At 42.6% G+C, this 13378-nt stretch overlaps 1 protein-coding gene across 4 annotated transcripts in view; it reads left to right on the top strand.

Annotated features, from left to right (window-relative positions):
- Positions 1-13125, top strand: part of dock6 (dedicator of cytokinesis 6) — a 70226-nt gene extending 57101 nt beyond the window's left edge. For 3 of the 4 annotated variants that reach the window (XM_069195803.1, XM_069195802.1, XM_069195800.1), the window contains 8 exons: positions 727-741; positions 6352-6477; positions 6915-7004; positions 7548-7784; positions 8221-8364; positions 8861-8967; positions 9282-9452; positions 9985-13125. In XM_069195803.1, coding sequence (XP_069051904.1) covers positions 727-741; positions 6352-6477; positions 6915-7004; positions 7548-7784; positions 8221-8364; positions 8861-8967; positions 9282-9452; positions 9985-10027 — 933 coding nt within the window. In that variant the 3' untranslated portion in view covers positions 10028-13125. The remainder of the gene's footprint in view (positions 1-726; positions 742-6351; positions 6478-6914; positions 7005-7547; positions 7785-8220; positions 8365-8860; positions 8968-9281; positions 9453-9984) is intronic. The other variant, XM_069195801.1, reaches the window with a different exon arrangement.
- The last annotated feature ends 253 nt before the right edge of the window (positions 13126-13378 follow it).

Raw genomic sequence — 13378 nt, 5'->3', positions numbered from 1 at the left:
TAATGATGTATAAATCTGGTGCTGCACGTCTTAGCAGGTTATTGAACAAAGCGTTTTGCACCAAGAGTTTTAGGCCAGTTCTACACCTGGCTCTCAGTAATATAGGAAGTAAAGATAAACTACTTGAATTATATGTATTTGGGTAATTTCCCCTTTGAATAAATTAAAGTGAAAAATATTAGAAATTCTTTAAGCAGCTAGTAAAAAACAAGAAGATGGCTTTATTAAAGAGTCAGCAACATATGAATGGTGGATTAGATTCACATTGTTAATGAGGTTTGTACTGTGGAAGACGTAGTTTTGTCTCTCAAATTACAGTCAGAAAGATTTAGTAAATACTAGCTAACCTGAATTAATTTTTGTCTCTATTAAGACTTCATTTATTTTGTGAAATGAAGTGATATTTCTTTGTAGACTAATTTGCTGTTTTTTAATGGCTAAACTGATTTTGATTTTTTACTAAGTAATATTATATACGTGTTTTCTTCCCTCATCTGTGCTGGTATAATGTTGAGTTTGAAGAAAGTGCAATCTTGTACATCAGAAAAGATAAATGAAGAAAGTAATTTGCTGTTCACCCTTCTGTTGTAAGGGTTGGGGTTCTCAGCTAAGGTTGGTGTGTATAAAAGTTTTTCCTGTCTTTAACCTTTCTCTTCCTCTCTCTCTCTCTCTCTCTCTCCCCTCCTCCTCACCATGTTCCTCCTCTGTCCTGGTTTTGTGGTATAGAGCTCTGGCTGGGAGGTAGGCTTTGAAGTGTCAGTGTTCCTGTCTGCTCCAGTGGTTTTTGTGTGTCCTTTAATCCAGATGCACATCTAAACTAATCCCACTCACCTGTCTAGGGCTACCAACTAAAGGGTGGAATTGCAGTTCTGCAGGATACCCAGACCACAAATGGAGACAATTTATTAAATTTTAAAATATTTTTAAATACCACTGACTTTCCAAATCAAGAATCGGTTTGGGCACTTACAAGACCCCTAGCTGTCCCTCTGCCCACCTTGCTGAGACAGAGGTCAATTGTGGCCAGATTGTAGAGGAATGTCTGGAAGATGTATGTACGTTTATTGTATAACTATTTGCAGTTGGAGTGTTACATAACTGTAGCTGCCAGTCATTGAAAGCCTACAACATATGCAGGCATATCAGGAGTACCTGGAGAAATTCTATATACGGTGCCCTCCATACGTATTACAACAGTGAAGTCAAAATTGCTATTTGTGCTGTATAAAAATTCAGATTTTAGATGAAAAGATTAATATGAGGCAAAAGTACGGAATGTCACCTTTTATTTCTGGGTGTTTCTGTGCATGTATAGTATGTTGTACCATTTTATAGTTTTTTTTATTGGTTGTCCATGGTTTTATATTTATATAAAAAAATAATTTAATAATTATTTTATAACATATAACATAGATTGTGTACACATAAAAAAGCTGTGAATGTATGTAATGGCACTGTATGTAAAATTACTGGATGTCCAGCAGCTGAGAACCCTTATGTAACTGTTGAGTTTATTGGGACTACCTCAGAACTTCTGCACCCTTGGGTATTGGCAGTCCTAAATCTATCTGCATGTCTAGTGTCACTGACCCTTGACCCCATAGTCTCTCTTTCCGGTACCCTCTCTCATTTCTGGACAGATCTGGCTACAAAATCCTGGACAACATTCTCTATCAGTTCTAAAAGCACCCAATACAAATGTTAAGCAGGCAGAGGAAACATGTCCTTCTATTTTCACACTCAAATATTTAAGTAATTTTAGATCAATTGAAGAATATCAGATCATACAGTAGATGAGAGCATGAGTCCACTTACACTGGAACAGGTTGTCCATGGTGTACCTTGATTGAATCTAGAAAAATGCTTCTTCATTTTGTGGAGCTCATTTTACATGGACATATCCTTGCAGACACCGCCCTGTTCCAGGAACAGTTGTGTGCTGTCAAATTCAGGACAGAGATCAGATGCTGTGCCTTGCAGAAGTATTCATCCCCCTCCAGTGATGTCTCAATTTGTTGTATTACAATGATGCTTCTAATCACAGCCTGATTGATATACATTACAGGGACAGGATATTTATTTTGAAGTCATGTAAACCACTATTATTGCACATAGACAGAAGGCCACTCAACTAATAGTATGGTTTGGTAAGGTAATTTTGTACTATGCACAGGGGAGAAAGCTTATGTTATCAACGTATTTTAGTTAGGATTTTCTATGTAGTTTTTACAGATATGTAACTTATTTTACACATTGTTACAAAATGTTTAGATGGCAAGTTAGTTTTGCTTAACAAATATTCACTTTAAATATTTAGTTCACTTATTTTGTAATTTAGCGAAATGGGATATTACTGGAGTATTAATGCCTCACAGCATTGGAGCCCTGGGTTCAATCCTCAGGGTGCTAGTTTGTATACTCTCCCCATGTTAGTGTGTGCTTCATTTTACCTCCTACAGTCCAAAGACATATTGGTAGGTTAATTGGCTTCTGAGAAAGTTGGCCCTGGTGTGAGTGTGTGTGTACCCTGCCTTTTGCCCATCGCTTGCTGGGATAGGCTCCAACTTCCAAACTATCCGAAACTCTGTATTGGATGAAGTGGTTAGAAAATGGATGGATGGGACAAGATTGGAAGGGGGTGAATATTTTTGCAAAGCACTGTGCTCTGCAATTTGAATGTGATCCAAAATTGCTGAATTAAGGTCTTAATCAGCCTTGGTTTAATGAGAACTGTTTTAGTTTTCACCTACTTGTGACGTGGTCTAACCAGCTTGAAGCTACCAACTATTTTTATTAGCTGAAAACAAAAGGGTCTGTTGGGCAGGTTGTGACTTCAGCTTCAGTGAAGTCAGTGAGAGCTCTGCTGGAATGGAGAGCAGGGGGCTGAGGTCCCAGGGTCCCGGGGACCAGGATTAGGCAGAGCTCACCCAGGCTACAGCCATCTTTGAGCTGGGAATCTTGACCTGACAGGCAGTATGAGTGGAAATGTCTGCCCTTCTGTGCTGGGACAAAATAAGAAAATCGCCTTTTTCCAATCTGAGCATGAGTTCCGTTTGTCCGCCCTCTCTCACTAGGACACGGACCGCTCCGATCTGCCTTTGAATCCTGGGCCCTGGGAAAAGTACCGAAGAACACTTTCATAGAAAGCCTGCCTTGAGCCTGTTTGTCTTTTTTCTGCTTTTAGGCCCTGGCATTTCTGCATTTTCTCCCTCATGCATTCAAAGAAAAAATAAGTCCTGGAGCTCTGAAGAAATAAAAATAGCTGTTGAAATCCTAAAGAGGGGCTGTTTTTTCTCATTTGGAATATTTTCTATATCCCCATGGCCTCCGCACTTTAGAAGCACAGTCTGCAAATGAATTAACTCCTTTTTGTGGAAGTTCATATTTTGACGTGCTACAGTATACTATCGTGTAGTTTGCACATAATGTTACACCTGAAATTCTTTGCTGCTTTTGTTCTGGTGTAGGGCCTATAACAATCTCCCTGTGTAGCCAAGCAAGTGTTTGAAGTAGCAAAAAGTGCAGGACAGATCAGAACACCTTTGCCATAGTGTAGGTGGTGATTGTGTGCAGTGGAACAGAATTGACGTCGCTCAGTGCTCTGAAGTTCATTGGTGATGCACTGTTCACTTGAGCCTGTGCATAATACTATCCCTCCTGCCATTTCCTTGGGGCGTCTGTGGAGAAGCTTTAAAAACAACAGCCCTTTGCAATCAAACGGGAGAAGTGTTAACTAATTGTGGGTGACAGAAAAATTTGTCATAGCAGCCCCTCTCTGTGCAAATATAGAAGCAGCAGTGTGTGCAGAGCTTATGCAGTGCTTGCCGTGTTTGTTTTTTATGGTCAGTGCAGTGTCTTTGCGCAAATGCAGTTTGCAATATTAGTGTAGTATTTGCAGTGGTGTTGCAGTTTGCGCAATACTGAGTGTTTTTATTGCAGTGTTTTCAGTGTTAACGCAGTTGTGTTAATACATGTGTTTCTCAATTTTCTTTATTCCTCTCTCCTTGGTCACTCGTCTCGCCTCGCCTGCCTATGATCCATCCTGGTAAGTCACACTTCTCTTGATTCATTTTTAAGTGTACCGTACCCGCTTTTCTTTAATTGGGAATACACACCCCTATTTTAAACTCACAACCACAGAGGGACACTATTAGTCAGCAAAATAAAGTTGCCCTGACTGAACACAAACCAGCCTAATGGCAACAGTTTTCAGCCAGTTGAAAACTACAGCTCAGGGAATTCTGATCACAGCCAGCTCATGACAGATTTTAACATGGGATTGAGAGTCCAGCTGCTCTGGATTGTTACCCTGCTCTTTATTATGCTGTCATTGATGCTTTTTATACTGAGGAATGAAGGAAAAAAATACACAGGATGACCCAGGTGGTTTTCTTTTCCAAGTTTCCATTTTCTGTGTTTACAAGAGCTTTGGCACTCTTGAAGCACTTACTTCGCTGAAGTAAAAGAAGATATCTCAGCCGGCAAGGCTGTAATGGCATTGTATGCCCATAACAGCCTCCAACAGCCGCCGCCCCCAGCGATCACAGCTGAAACGTTTCTGTTCTCCCAAGTGCTGTTTTCACAGCACATTTGAAAATGTCTGTCCTAAGATGCCCTTTTCCTCAGAGGAGCGACTAGAGAGCTAAAGCTCTGTCTGTCCCTTGTGGGTCTCCTCTCTTAGTGCTGAGTACCAGGCTGGCCCTTTCAAAGGAGAATTCAATTACACTCAGTGAATGTTCTGTAGAGACACAGCAGTGTGAATACTATTCTTTTCCTGAGCAAAGTAGGATGCTAGGATACCTATAAAGCCTGGACAGATTATAGTCTGAAAGCTGTTTTTTAAAAACCTTTGAAATAACACCTTTTATCAGTCACAGAGGCCTTTCAGTGCACACAGGTGTGTATTTGCATGTGTTTTATGGAGAGGTCTCTTAAACAACAAAAAACCAAAGTAGGTCAATTGTCCTCCAAGACCCACTCAGTGTGTTGCGCAGTGCTGATTACACAAGAGCCTCTGCAGCACATCCCTGGTGTCCCCACACACCCTTGTGTCCTTGCTCCATCTCCCTCCCTCTCTGTTCTGTCTGGAACCACTCAGGAATTTTGTGGAAACTAAGAGAAAACTGTCTGTCCCTGAACATAAATATTAGTGTGTATAACCATCTTCTTCAGGCCTTTAACAACGTACAGAACTCGACTAAGTAGAAACTGTTGCGTTTGTCTCCTAATTTTTGTGTGGAGTGTTGTGTCACAGTTATAATATTGTGTTTGTGTGGAAAACTGAGGGAGCAGGGGCACTAATTCAGTGCTCCAATCTCAGGCAGGAGACATACTGGGTGATTCAGCTTTCTCTCTGAGTTGAAATTTTGTAATTTAGTAATTGTTTTGGTGTGAGGGCATGAGGGCATGTGACTATTTTTAAATAAAAAAAATGTTCCTCCAAAAATAAGACAAGAAAAATAAATAGCACAGGGCTGGGAGATATATATATATATTCCCTTGGGATCTGAATGCAGATCTGTTTCTGCTTTTTCCAACAAACTATTAAGATATACAAATATCTGTGAATAGCCCCTGCCTCTCTCGGTTCCTAGCTAGAGTGCATCCCCTTGCACTGAGTCAGCCTACGTTGTTCAGGAGCTGAGCGTCTCTGTGAGAAATATTAAACAAATGAAACACTGCGGGGTATGAAACCTAGGGCTGTAGGTTTAAGCTCTGTTAATGTTTCATAATCTTTCTAAGCAGGAGCTACTCAATCTCTTCAGTGTGTTCCATGATGCAACCAGACCCTTAATGGCTGTATCACTCCTTTGTAATTCTAAATTAATTAAGGCAGTTTTGTAGCAGAATTCTGCAGTGCAGTGCAGTGCAGTGCAGTGGAGTGGATTGGAATGGCCCTGGTCTGAGCTGATGTTCTTCAAATCTAATTGTGGGTCACAGTCCTTCAAAAATGGATATTTTGGACAACCTTCACTCCTTGAAGGCTGAATTTCGGCAGGCATTATGGGTGTTTTTCAATTAGCAACTGCTTAATGCCTGAGAAGAGCGGTTGATTTGGCTTTTTATGCAAATAATTTGTTCAGGAAGGGGTGGAATTGAAACCAGGGGCCCTCATTCTGTATCAGCATCTGTGAATCCTTATCTGTTGGAGACCTGAAGAAACTTGTTAAATTTCTTCACTTTGCCAAATATGCAGTTATTTAAATACAGTAATAATAACCTCTGGAAGCCTCTCCTACCCTTGAAGACTGGATTGGAAAAACATTGGACCTGAAAGGATGACTGTCCTTGGTCTGTGGCTCTCATGATTCCTATTTTATTGCTGTTGTTCCCACCACTGCAGCCATGAAGCGGATGTTTGGCACCTATTTCCGAGTGGGGTTCTATGGCTGCCGGTTCGGGGACCTGGATGAGCAAGAGTTTGTGTATAAGGAGCCGTCGATCACCAAGCTGGCAGAGATCTCTCACCGGCTTGAGGTAAGGGAACAACTGAGCGGGCTGGCCATCTGTTCCATACTCACACGGGTGGAACAATAGATGATTTTTTTCACTTTTCACGTCTTAAATGTTCTTTTTTTTTCGTTTTTTGAACTTAATTTTTATGAATATTTATTCAGGAGCGTGGCAATGTACAAAAGTTAAAGAGCTCCTAGTGACTAAGTGACTGCTATTTGGTCAAGCAAACTTTCACCTGGGAAAGTTCAAGTTATCTAAAATTGCTGGTGAGTAGCCCTGCTTCAGCAGACCAGTCCGGTCTAGAATTTCAATTTAGCTTTATTACACAACTGCTGGCGGGTCATTCAGGTTCAGAGTGCACAGGCCAGCAGCCATGTCATGAAACAGCATCCTAGTCTACAAGGCACAAAGCAGTGTCTCCTGGTCGACACTGCTGACCTGCTGTCTCTGTGTTCCAGGAGTTCTATGCTGAACGCTTCGGAGACGACATAGTGGAGATTGTAAAGGACTCCAACCCAGTGGATAAGACCAAACTGGACCCCAATAAGGTGAATAAAAGCAAAAGATGCCATAAAAAGAATGTGGACTAATCTGCATACCTGTGAATAGTGACTTTTAAATATTTATTACTATGAGGCTTCATAAAGGATACAGCAGAACAGCCAATTCAGCAAAGTGTTCATATTTTCTAGTGTACCTAGTCGTGGTAAGCTATATCTCAAAGGTCTCTACAGTTTAAGAGTAAATGAGGGCACTGTATGTATACCATGAAAGAGTGAAGTTTCAAAGAAGTGCAAAGGCTAAGACTAAGATCCCTTGTAAATTCAGTGTATATTAATATACAAGAAGATGGAAAATGAAGGACGTATTTGAATGTATTACAGATTTCAGGCATGATAACTTATTTTCTTAACTGTACAGAAAGCTGAGAGTTTAACTCCAGAGAAAGTGTAAAATCCTGTTGCAATTGATGTTCATGTGCGCAAGTGTGGCAGTTGAACGCTCTCACCTTTTCTTCTTGTGCTGATCTGTGCGTGGGGTTGAGCTGAAAACGGCCATGTTTTTTACTTGGTTTTGGCATGTGTCTCCAGGCATACCTTCAAATCACCTACGTGGAGCCTTTCTTCGACACCTACGAGCTGAAGGAGCGCATCACCTACTTCGACAAGAACTACAACCTGCGCACCTTCATGTACTGCACTCCCTTCACGCTGGACGGCCGGGCGCATGGCGACCTGCACGAGCAGTACAAGCGCAAGACCATCCTCACCACCTCGCACGCCTTCCCCTACATCAAGACCCGCATCAACGTCACGCACAGAGAGGAGGTCAGCCTGCCCCTTCATACCGCTCCACTCTGCCACAGTAGCACAAGGAGAGGCCACCCAGCTTATTGATCAGAGGATCTTTTCTTCAAATGAACTTCTACAATGCAGATGGCTAGTTGCAGACTCCTCTGTGGCAGTGTTGTGTTAAGATATTAAACCCTTTTCAGGATATAACATCCTTTTTCAGTCCTGAATGCACTTTACCTTAATTCCCATTGTGTCCTGGGATTCTTATTTCACTGTTGGCCTTGAGGTAGTCAAGTGCATTTTGAGATCAGGAAGACTTACTCTGTTCATGACTAAAGAGATTCAGTTCCTTTAATCTCCCTGGGGCTTATTCCACTTTGTGTGGTCTCAGGCCAACTCAGCATGACTAGATAGCCTGCCATAAATTTACTTTTAGGGACTGCTGTAAAAAAACTCTTCCTCTGTCTAGATCATCCTAATCCCCATTGAGGTGGCCATTGAGGACATGCAAAAGAAGACGCAAGAGCTGGCCTTTGCCACACACCAGGACCCCGCTGATGCCAAAATGCTCCAGATGGTGCTGCAGGGCAGTGTGGGCACTACTGTCAATCAGGTATCAGCAGTGCTGGACCCCGACTCTGTTAAACTGAAAGGGTCAGAGTGAAACCAGGATGTTGCAGATGTACACATAATGCTCACTGCGGTCAGTGCAGTGCAGAATAGTCCCCACTGTTCCCTGGTATATCCCCTTCCACCCACCCACTCCTGCAGCACATCTCACAAGCTGAAGGTGTGCAAGGACAGGTAGCATTTGAGCCAGTAGCGCCTACAATCCTTATCATATACAGAAACACTGGCGTCAGTGTATTTTCAGGAAGTGTTTTGGATCCCGCTAGGGGCTTTTCCTGCAATTGTCATTGGAACTAACAAATAGGATCAAACCATGAGAATTGAACAGCCATTGTGAGCTCAGTATAAACAGCTGTAGCCTGAGTTTTTCTTTAATTTAACTTGAATACTGGATTAAGAGTTGTGTTGGGTAAATGGCAAGTGAACAGTAGAGCTGTGTCCCCTCGCTCTGGCCATCCGTGTCTGTCTTGCTCTTCCAGGGCCCTTTGGAGGTGGCCCAGGTGTTCTTGGCAGACATTCCTGATGACCCCAAGCTGTTCCGCCACCACAACAAGCTGCGCCTGTGCTTCAAGGACTTCACCAAAAGGTGAGCCTAGCTTCTCAGGATTGCTCCTCCGTGTTTCTACCACTCGCAACTCTTCAACTGTTTTTATTTTCACTTCACTAGTAGTTGACTTGGAGATGATTCCAATACATTTTCTGCATGTTGTTGTGCCAGTGTCTCTCAACCTGTTTAGGTGCCACCTCTTATATTGTCTGTTGAGTTTAACAACAGATTGCTGACCTGCGTCAGATAGATTGGCCCTGAATAAAATCACACGTGCATGTTCACTTTGTAAGCGTGGAGGTGTTCCCCTGCACTTAGCCATGCCATTGATGCTCTATCTTCTCTTTGTGTAGGTGTGAGGATGCCCTGCGCAAAAACAAGGCTCTGATTGGCCCTGACCAGAAGGAGTACCATCGTGAGCTGGAGAGGAACTACAACCGCCTGAAGGAATCGCTCCATCCCCTGCTGAACCGCAAGATTCCCCAGCTGTACAAGCCCCTTGTGATGCACCACGCCAGTCAGCGGTGAGCTCCACAACTGCTTTGGCATGGGGCTGGAGGGAGGAGAGAAGAGAACTCTCCTCTTCTGATATCCCAGTTCATATCGCGGCAATCTCCCCTCCACACAGAGCCACACCAGAATAGACGGGCAGCAGTCTCCTTTAGTGCCACTCACCTCTCCCTCTCCATTCATTCACTTGCTCATACGATCGCTGAAACCATGGTAAACAGAGGTGGAGATTAGTGGCAAAAAATCTGACCTCTTTACAAAATACATAGATATTTACATATCCCATATACTGTACTTTCAAAAGCTGATTGCTGTCCAGTGAACAGATGGGATTCTTCTCATGTGCCGGGTACAGTTGGCATTATCAGAATGGAGGCATGGCATTGGCTTACAGTACTGGTAACAAGAATCCATTTATTTTTACTGTTCTGTGCAGTAGACACTAAGTAAGAGCAATGAATGGCAGCTGTCTAGGTCTAGGCATTGGTTATGTGGAACCTTGTGTTTTGTGATTGATCAAAGTCTGTATTTCTTTTCTCCTAACAGGAACTCCTTCAGTCGATCCAGTCTTCGTAAAGTGGAAGGTTGAGGAAAAAACATAAAGAAAAATTAGTCAGAATGTTTTTTGTTTTATTTTGTTTTGTGTGTCACTGATGTGTTGCAGCAAGGAAGCAGATCCAGAAAAACGAAAGGAAGTCTCTTGAACGCACACTTCTCTTCTTAAGCCTTAATGTGCTTTTGTTAAAGACGGAGCTGCTAACACGTCTTGGTGGGGCGCAGGGAGAGAGGGCTCTGCTGAATCTCCCACTCAGAGAAGAGGGCTCCAGGAACCCAGTCTGACCACTCATTTAGGGTCATCCTCTTCTGCATCTTCCCTTGAGGCAAAGTTGCTCTCTAGGCTCCTCCGTAGGACTTCACTGTTCCAAGCTGAAGGAGCAACCATTCACTGGAATGAAGACAAGGGCATTTCCCGCCGCAGCATAGGGATGTGCCTCTGACACATAAAGAGGGAACTGTTATCTTTTCTTTACATTCCCTGTGGTATTCCTCAGGTTCAGCTTTTCCCCCCTTTCTTGAGAAAGCAGGCCTAGTGCATCGCTGAAAATTTCCCACATCCGGACAATGAAGTGATCAGTGTTTTGAGGATTTTATTTCTGTTTCTGCCTCTGAACTCAGGTCTTGTTCCTAAGACTTGTGTTTTTTTAATTTGTAAGCAATTACATCTTAGATCCTTAAGGAAGTGGAGAAGGAGAACTCAGAGGATCCATTCTTTGTGTAGCTGTCTTATTTAGTGTTGCAGGGCAGGACGAGAAGAGCAGATTTAACAGAGTTTAAATTGACTCCTCATCAAATTGCCCATTCCTGGCTCTCCAGTGCACCCTGGGAATGACGGAACACACTCATGGGACAGCACGGACATCAGTCACTGGAACACTGTTCAGGCACCCACTAATTTCCAAGTGTTCCTTTGACTTAAATTCCATTTATTTTCATTTCATTCAGTCTCTGCCACTTTCAAGCTTCCTTTTTTCTATGTTGAAATCAACATTGTTACTGGGGTTACAGTGTCAAATCAGATTAACGGTGTGACAATATGGACTGAACCCCCTCCTAATTAAAGGAAAGCTAGTTTTAACCAGCTAGATTAAGACCACTGACTAAAAACTGCATTCCTGAGTCTGGACTGAAGCACCCTGGCCTTTTTCAGAGGTCAGGGATAAGCATAAGACTTTGTAAACTCTTAATCCAGTACATTGTGAGCTTCACTGAAATAAATGTAGGCGGTAATAGTGTAAATGCCTGCAAAATGTAACAATGATTGCAAGAAGCAAGCTGTTATGGTAAAGCCGTCCTATTGTAAGACGTGTTCTGCAGCAGAGTATGAGACTTTCTTTAGACAGCGCAACTTTGCCAGTAGTAATTAGGATCATCTGCAACCCATTACCACACCACTGCGCAGGGCTGTGCTGAAGCCAGCTTCTGAGTCAGCGTTGGTGGGTGGGGTGAAGAAACAGCCCTCAAAACAACCCGGATCTTAGTGACAAACAAATTCCTGTTTGTTGTTTTGGAAAAATGTGATCTGTTTCTGCATGAGAGACGTAATTAACATGCTAAAGGACACTAAAATCATCTCTCCTGGCACTGAAAGGCCTTTTGCAGTACGTGGAGTGATTTCTGTAAGTTCAGATAAAAGAAATGCTGCTCTGATTTTGCCCCTTCCTGTGACCAGCTATTACTATTAAGATGTGAAGCTTCTTTAGCTAAAAGTCTGAACCAGTGATCAACTTACACTGGGCAGAGTTTGCAAAAACCCACCTGATCTCATCCTGTAAATCTGTGGTTCTCAGCTCTGGTTCTGAGAACCCCTGTGACTTAGGGCTATTGTTACAGGTGAGCTCTTAATTGCTGATGTAAATTGATCCCTTTAATTGATCTTTGTTGCCTGACCCATTTCTGCACTTAGTCTTTTCAGAAATACTCTGCTGTATTTGTCAGAAACACACAGCTCCGTTCTTTCTCCCACATCTTTCTTATTAAATGATTCATACATTATTATTTCTGAATTGTTGATGACCAGAAACAGATCCGATTGACACTCCCACCTAAAACAGAGACTGTGTTCTGCAGAGGTCCAGCTACTTCCATTCTGCGACAGCAGTGTGTGGATGCATGAGCCCCAGAACTGAAACTTGGGGAAAGAGCAGCTATTGCACAGACTAACTGCACTAGCCTTGCAAAAGTCATCTTATCCAGATTTGCTGCCATCTCACTAACTGATATCCAGAATGCATGTTGGAGGAAGCACTTCAGCTTTGTGCTTAACTGCAGTCCCTTGGCAACAACAGAGAATCACAATTATAAAAACAAGAAGAAAGGAAATTGCACTGATATGCAGACTACTCTTGTTGTCATTAGTTTTTCTACATAGTGGAAATGTAAACCAAGAACACTGCATTGACCTTTAGCAAAAGGACTGTGTACAAAAGCAGACAATTCTGTATTTTTGTCCTCTTTGAACTGTGTAGTGGAGGAGGTGGGGGAGTTGTGCATTCAGGTGTGCTGTGTTCTTTGTGTAGGGATTTCCCAGAAGCGGTAGGGAAGTGTGATAAGACCAATGGCAAGACTTTGGGGGCACGGAGCTACAGTGAAGCAAGTTTGAAGTAGGCCCTTATCTCCCGTGAATCCTCGCCAAGGAATCCAAGGTCATTGGCTGTGGTGTGATAAACGGAGTAATGCTTGGGAACAGCTGGGTTCTCAAAACACACATGTAGTGGGAAGGGAGAAGGGCATTTTATTCCAGTCAGGTTTTTCACTGATGTAAATCATAGAAGACTTTAGGGGTTGAGGGTTGTAGTCACTACAGCACTGTCAGACACTGACCAGTGCCACTTAGTATCCAGTTCGTTGCAAACCAAACCTGGGGATTGCTATAGACAAGTGTTTGTCTGCTACTGTGGGTAATCTGCAAAGGTGAAATCCTGCTTTTCCAGATCTAAAGGGAACATGTATGCCATGCACACCTGTATGCTGTACTACTGGAGCCGACACTTCCAAAGGCACACTGCTTTTTTCTACTGTATGTGAAAACGTTTGCCTTTTTTTTATTTATTCTTGAATTATTTTGCTATTCCTGTGTCATTTTACTGCTTTGTATTAAAAGCCTGTTTTTGATTTTTTTCCACTAAACCTTGTCCTGTGGATGGTTTTGTAGTTCTGGGTTCTGTGGCCTCCCTCTTTACTTCCAAATGTGAGAAGGCTTAAAAGTGAGAGGAGGCTGTTCATCTACAGTAGTTACATTTTGTAGTTGGTAGGATCTTATCCAGCTGTTTATTGAAATAAGCCACAGTATCAGCTTCAACGACTTGGCTGAGCAGTGTGTTCCACACTCCCACAACCCTTTGGGTAAAGAAGGGCCTCCTGTCCTCAGTTTTAAATACTT

The sequence above is a fragment of the Lepisosteus oculatus genome, chromosome 11 (assembly GCF_040954835.1).
Source record: "Lepisosteus oculatus isolate fLepOcu1 chromosome 11, fLepOcu1.hap2, whole genome shotgun sequence".
NCBI classification, from domain to species: Eukaryota; Metazoa; Chordata; class Actinopteri; order Semionotiformes; family Lepisosteidae; genus Lepisosteus; species Lepisosteus oculatus.
Note: the sequence above shows the minus strand (reverse complement) of the source record. Positions and strands in the feature narration are given on the sequence as shown.